The sequence below is a fragment of the Pogonomyrmex barbatus genome, unplaced genomic scaffold, assembly GCF_055798465.1.
Source record: "Pogonomyrmex barbatus isolate J1 unplaced genomic scaffold, ASM5579846v1 scaffold7, whole genome shotgun sequence".
Taxonomy (NCBI): domain Eukaryota; kingdom Metazoa; phylum Arthropoda; class Insecta; order Hymenoptera; family Formicidae; genus Pogonomyrmex; species Pogonomyrmex barbatus.
Window position 1 is genome coordinate 9765629 of NW_028297171.1, and position 7593 is coordinate 9773221.

The window sequence follows — 7593 nt, forward strand, 5'->3', positions numbered from 1 at the left end:
GAATCCATATTGTCGTGGGAACTGCGCAAGCTCGACCGAAAGGTGGGCAGAATTACGGATGAAGCTTCGCGAAGTCGCGACACCCCACCCCCTTGGAAACGGTCGCGCTTTGATCGGGGGGCTGATCTCGATCAAATATTAATTTTCTGGAGGCTGGGTCGCAGGTTGAGGTGAAATCGATCCACCTTGAGGGATGGAAAAACCATTCTCGAAAAGTGGAACGTCGAATAAAATAGCCCGCGTAGATAAGGGTGCTTTCGAGAAAAAAAACCCCAAATCTCTAAAAACCCTTTTTACCCGAAGTAGCGATGAGCTGGACGTGTTGGACGATTAGGAAAACGATCTCCGAGCGATCGGGGGTTACTCGTAGGAAAAAAAAAAAAAAAAAAAAAAAAAAAGAAAGAAAGAACGGAACGAGCTGTTAGATCGCGAGATAAGCGAAACTCAAGTTCTCAGGGAGGGCGGCGTATCGTATCGTCGCGCTCATAATTAATTTCAATCTCGTCTCTCGTGCACCCGGACCACACAGCACACCGCCGTTTTCACCCACGTGTACGTCGTAAAGACTTGCACGAGCACGTTATATAAGCTACGCAACGGCTTGATCGGTTTGCATTGTTGTCGGAGTGAAGTCTGCGTCGTCTCGCGAGTGAGTTATGGTACCGGCAATGTCATCACGGATCGCGATATGGATGAGCGGATGCATTTTGATCCTGCTACTCGTGTCATCCGCGCAGGTGAGATCCGAGGTGTCCCGACCTTGTCGCGAAAGATAAAGAGGGTGGAGACAGGGGGGATAGACAAAAATTTTTATGTTTATCTCTCGATAAACATTTTAAAAAAGGATTAAAATTTCTTTAAAATTCTGATATAAAAATTTGAATTTAAATAAAGTATATAAAATATTTAAAATGAAATTTTATTTATATATTAAATGCATGTTTATGTATATATTTTTTTTAATTAAGAAGAAAGCATAATCTTTTTTTCCTTTTTTAATTAAAAACGAGTAATTAAAAGCTTGAGGAATATTAACTCACGCAACCGCCGCTGCGTTTTGAATATTTAGAATGGTGTTTTATCTCGAGTATTATGAATGTTTATAGTTCGTAATAAAATCGTGATGAGGGAGAAAGACATCATAGGCAATCGCCTTCTTGAAAGATTTATTGGGTTATCCTTTGTCAAATTAGAGACGTCAACTATCCGCGATAATCAGTGATTCCGATGTGAGTAACAGTATTACATCCGTATCGTCGTCCCAATATCACTGTGTTATCGAATGAGTTAACAATGAGAACGATGCCCGATATAGGTCGTTAAATTCTCCGCGACCCTCACAATAATAGAGCGAGGAAAATAAGAGAAATAATAGAATGGAGAAAATAAAAGAAAACAAAATCACACCTAGTGAGCGCTTAGCACTTAGAGAATTAATCGATCTTCCATGACGGTACAATTTTTCGTATAATCAATCAAATTTCACGCGCCTCTCGCGTCTTATTTGACTTTTCGCAATCCTCCCAAATTCTCTTTCATAAAGAAAACGCTTTTATTTTCATCGATGACATGTGTAATTTTATTTCTTTGAAAAATGAAGTAAGGTAAAGTAGATTTTAATTTACAATTTATTTACAAAAGAAATCTGTAAAGAAAAGAGGCTGCCTATCGATCTCTCTCAGCTGTTTCGGGACAGTTGTTAATTTCCCCAACAATTTCTCTAGGCGATCGACTACGAAGTCCACAGACGCGACGCGATATCGATAAATCGGAACGGCAATGTCATCCTGACGAGCCGTGACTTCCTCGAAGAGTTAAACTATATGGTACCGAAAACGAGCTACACGTTACAAGAAGGCACAGAGCACTTGTTGCATTTCGGTGCGCTTCTGCGAACGCGAATCCTCGATGCCTTCGGCAGCCTCCTGTACGTCTATTACGATGACTTCAGCGTAGCGGAAGTGGAGGCGTTGCGCAAGGTATACCGAGAGATCCTCGAGCGACGATACGACGTGTTCAGTTTGGTCCCCAACGTTCTGAGGAACCCGGACACGAGACCGTCCAGAATCTGCGCCGAGATCTACAGACGTGCCATGGAACCCTGTCTGAGGAGCAGCGCGAGCGTGTGCCGCGGGATGATCAGGAGGCAGCATGATCTTCCACATTCCGACGACACGCTCGCGTTGAACATCACGCATCAGGTGTACCGTTCGTTCAAGACATCGGGGCAATATCCTAGAGGTTTTTCTCTGGCGATGCTATTGAGATATCTGCAACGGGAAGAGCTGACAGTCACGCCTGATCTGCTATCGGGACTCCTTTTCAACGTGAGATACGAGAGCTACGACGACGACGTTCGCCTCGCCGAGAGGGAGCTCATACGACATTTTCGCGAAAACACGCGGACCAGCGAAATTTCAGTGCTGTTGCCGACGAGGGACCTCAGACAGTTCCACACCGTTAATTTCTTTCTCAAGTATTTTGTCGACATGTATGTCGAGAAACTTCCGGACAACGAGGATCTGAAGAGGTACGCGTTCCTAATGGCGAAACGCATCGCCGACGACATCGGCACGATCGACGAGAACATCCATTTGCTCGGTAACGTCTATGAGAATCAGACGATTCACGTCGAGTATCTCTTCGACCTTGTGCTACCCGACGACCTTTTGGAGAATGATGTTATCGAGGCTAAGAAATACTTAGTGACGAAATTGTACGAGTTCAATGTAGTGGAGAGATATCTCAAAGTGCAAAAGTTTCAGCAGGCCACTCCCGCTCAATTGACGATGGAAATCACCAGACAGCTGACGGACATCGATTTCGCCAAAAATATCGCGACGTCTCTGCGGATGTACGCGAGGTTTTGGCGCAGTAGTCGCATGATCGAGAATCTCGACGAGCTGCTGGAGCTGTTCGACGCTTATGAGAATCTGCGACAAGTGCCGCGCTACGTGCGCATGATGCGGATGATCGATAGGATCAAAGAGAGTCTGCGAGATATAAAGGACATCCCTGTAGAAATTCTGTGCAACGTTCCGCGAGCTTGTTTGCGAATAGGTCTACAATTGGTTTTATCTTGCAAACTCGTGAGTTCTGAAATCAAGAACTCTATCAAAAACTTCCTCGAGTTGAGCGACGTGTGCGTGGATCCCGTGTATATGGTACAGGAGTCGAGACGCTCGGTGGAAATCCCGTTCAAAATGTCGAAAGTGCTTTTCTCCACGGCGCTTCAAACGGCGACTACATGGCTCACTAAGGAGACAACGAAGACCAGATTGACGACCGAAACTACGACTCGACCTAGTCCAACCAAAGACAAGGATTGGAGCGTGTTGAGTACTGAGGAAGTTACGGAGTCTGAAATATCCAGCGAAGAGGTTCCAAGGGAGTACTCGGGAGAATTGAGTACGACAACGACAACCACGCCGAGGACTACGACTGAGCCAATGAAGGTGATCTCGACGACTCATCAAGAAGAGATAACCAGCACGTCAGCTGCTATAACTACTACAATGTTACCTACAACAACCACATCAGCACCGACAATTTCAACATTACTCACAACGACTACAGCGTTGCCTACAACAACATTACGACCTACGACATTGCCTACAACGACTACAACATTACCTACGACTACGACAACGTTGCCTACAACGACTACAACGTTACCTACGACTACGACGATGGTATCTACAACAACTACAACGTTACCTACGACTACGACGACGTTGCCTACGACTACAACAACGTTGCCTACAACAACTACAACAACGTTGCCTACAACAACTACAACAACGTTGCCTACAACAACTACAACAACGTTACCTACGACTACGACGACGTTGCCTACGACTACAACAACGTTGCCCACAACAACTACAACAACGGCGTCTACAACAACTACAACAACGTTGCCTACAACAACTACAACAACGTTACCTACGACTACGACGACGTTGCCTACGACTACAACAACGTTGCCCACAACAACTACAACAACGGCGCCTACAACAACTACAACAACGTTACCTACAACAACTACAACAACGTTACCTACGACTACGACGACGTTGCCTACGACTACAACAACGTTGCCCACAACAACTACAACAACGTCGCCTACAACAATTACAACAACGTTGCCTACAACAACTACAACAACGTTGCCTACAACAACTACAACAACATCGCCTACAACAACTACAACAACGTCACCTACAACAACTACAACAACATCGCCTACAACAACTACAACAACGTCACCTACAACAACTACAACAACGTTGCCTACAACAACTACAACATTATCTACAACTACGACAACTACAATGCCTATGACTATTACGACGTTACCCTCAACCACACCGGCACCACCGACAACTACTACGACATCGCCTACAACGACTACGACAATGTCTACGACGACTACACCTATGGTCACTACGGAGCCATCAACCGTCAATATCGAAATGAAACTGAAACGAAGAAAAGTTGTGACAAGTATACCGTACGATGATTACGAAATTACAAAACCAATGCAAACGCTATCTCTCACGACATCTGTCCCGACGAGATCCTGCGAGTCCAACGAGTGTACCACTCAGCTAAGTTTAGAGGAAACTAGCCAATATATCGAAACCACGGAATCTCCGACGATGACGGAACCGACGACAACGCAGACTTCCATTCTCGAAACTACTCGAGCAATGACTCCTGAATCGTCAACGACTTGCCAAGACGACGTCACCACTGAGGCACCGATCCCTACAACGACAGAATTGAATGTGACGCCTATCACAAAAGGTAAAACAGCGTTATGTATACAGTTTCACAAAGCTTGTTTCATAATATAAAATAAATGTTGGTCTAAAATAATACTTGGGAAATATTTTCCGTTGCTCACAACGATATATTTTTGGTTGAAAAATATTCTTCCTTACGTTATGCATTTGTTCATTAAATAGGTATATATTGTAACAAATAAATTTTTAGTAAACGCATTAACTGTAAATTGTGCATAAATCAATTTCCATGATTAACATTATAAAACGTGACGCAGGCGACGATTGCGTGAGAGTACCCTGCTCCGAAGACTGCAGATCCAAGAGCGAGAGCGTCGAGACGGGAAGGTCCTGCGAGACGAGCTGCGTGTTGGAGGATTGCGATGGAGAAGACAGCACCACCAAGGACCACTCTCCGGAATGCGATACGGAGATCGAGGGCAGTTGCGGGTGCGCTACCAAGGAGGAAAAGAGCATCGAATGCATGGGCACGCTATGTCCCTCGGATCTTGCGGAGAACTCGTCCTGCGAGAGGATGCGGAACGACTGCGTGACCTCGACGATGCCGACGGTGAAGCTCAAGCGAAAGCGCATACGCGGCATGTGCGAGATTCGGGATCCTTATCATCACCGGCAGTTGAAACGGCTGGCAAAGATGCGGGCGATCAGCGCCGCGATGTTGCGCGACGTCAGGCCGAGGACGTCGCGACGCCGAGACCGGATCAGCAAGAAGCTGTACAACCTGTTAGCCACCAGAGTACCCTACTCGGAAAACAGGAACAGGAGGATAGCGCAATTGCTGAAGCAATCTCTCGGCGGCAGCCACGACAAAGTTCGGAAACTTCATCGCAAGCAACGAGAGCAGATGTACAGTGCTTTGCTGAGAGAGCAAATGACGAAGAAAGTAAACCGGGAGACGACGATGCGACATACGGGAGACGCCACGCGATTTCATCAGACCGAAAGGATACCCGAAAGATCGATCAGCGCGTAAAAGGCCGATGCGAGATTGCGGAATTTGTCGATTTAAAATTATGTCTAGCGGATCTAATGTCATTATAGCGGTTACGTTATTACCGAACGATCGGTACCGGACGTGAATCATTATACTGTTCCTCTCATGCAGCGTTTCTACTCTCCGTCCATTTAATCGGGTCAGAGGCGAAAAATATCGAGGAACCTAACGAGATTCGTTCCTAAGGAGCTAATTATATCAGAGACAAGAGCGTTTGTCGAATTCGGTTAGACACTTACTCGATATCCCAGGGTTTTAATAGTCGTCTATATTTAATCCGAGAACCAAATCGCGAGACTCGTATGCGTTATAAATTATTATTTCTCCGATCTCTTTCTCAATGCTGCCTTTGACGTTGCAGCATCGATCAATTAAAGTCCGCGCGATAATGAGGATTTTTTTTATTGGAGTTTTGAGCGACGAAATTTTTATGGCGGCTAAGACATTTCTAAACATTTTAAATAAATCGTTAGAGATAAATTTTATAAATTCTCAATGGTTGATAAAGGTATATCCTGTACCCATTAAAACTTGTATTTTGATATTGTATCGTGATCATTTTTTTTCGCTTAACAGTCTGCTTGTCAGGCTGAAAGAAAAATGAGAAGCAAATTTTTTTTACATCAGGGATCAGAAACAGAAATTATGCTATCTTCGAGATGGAAGATACATGTATTTGAATACTCTTTGAAGATACTCTCTTCTTATTAGAGAAGCTTTTTCTTTTCTTACAGTAAGCGCTGCATTCGCCGTGCATTCTCGTTTCGTGGCGAAATAGCGACGAGGCCCGGCGTGAATAAACGCCATAAACGGATAAGCGGAGCAAACGATAGAACACAATGAGAAGTAAATTTGACATGGCCGGTGCCCGGCGCGTAATCTGTCTTATTAAACGGTCCCGCTCGCATGTTGAGCGATTACATTTGAATTTACTTTACGCCCGAAATAAGCTCCGTGTCGCGCTATCGGGCCAATTAATTCTCCATCCCCAGGATACGACCTTTACGACCAAGGCGAATCCGCTTCATTTCGCCGATCGTTATTCCGCCGCCACGCGAGAGTGACCTTTTTTTTTTTTTCTGCGATCGAAATTGGAGTTTCGCGTGTTTCCTCTAACGCAATCTCGGAGTTGCGGAGATATATGTGCGACCGTCCGACAATGAAATTTAGATACTTTCACCCGTTGGCGAGACGAATCTCCCTCCCCCTCCCCCCTCTCCCCCCCTCCCGCGAATCGTTTCTCTCAGCATACGCAAATATATATGTAAATATGTTTCATCCACGCGCGGTTCACCCGCGCTCGAGATTTTGAAGGCGCGACGTCAATATTCACAATCGCAAATCGATTCGCGCTCGTAATAGCGCTAAGAAGTGGAGACACAAGCAACGTCCTTGAAAAAAAAAAAAAGATGGAATAATTAAATCCAAAGAATATAATTTCGTTCCCGCAGAGAACGAAGCTCTCCTAGGCAGTGAGATGTGTGAATCCGAGTGAGATTTCTCACGTCAAGTTGTTTTAGAGGAGACCACTCCTCAGTCAGATACCTCAGATGTTCCTCGTCAGAGAAATCACTCGACCGCCCACGTTCCTACAAAATGTGTTTCGATGTGCTTTTCTAACAGCCCTCATCTTTTTCATTATTCTTTGCCACGCGACCTTCTAGGTAGCAGGTATCGATCCGTGATTACGTCGCGCGCTCGAAATTCTAAGGACCTCGGCCACGGGGAAATGCGACACGTGCGCGCGGAGAAAGAGTCGAGACAAATTGCCGGCATAATCATGGTACACGT

The 7593-nt window shown here is 45.3% G+C and overlaps 1 protein-coding gene across 1 annotated transcript; it reads left to right on the plus strand.

Annotated features, from left to right (window-relative positions):
- Window positions 1-170: 170 nt before the first annotated feature.
- Window positions 171-6687, plus strand: LOC105432760 (uncharacterized). The gene is made up of 3 exons (XM_089083168.1): window positions 171-737; window positions 1725-4809; window positions 5066-6687. The coding sequence occupies exons 1-3, from the start codon at window positions 657-659 to the stop codon at window positions 5779-5781; spliced, it is 3882 nt and encodes a 1293-aa protein (XP_088939294.1). The 5' UTR covers window positions 171-656; the 3' UTR covers window positions 5782-6687.
- Window positions 6688-7593: the final 906 nt, after the last annotated feature.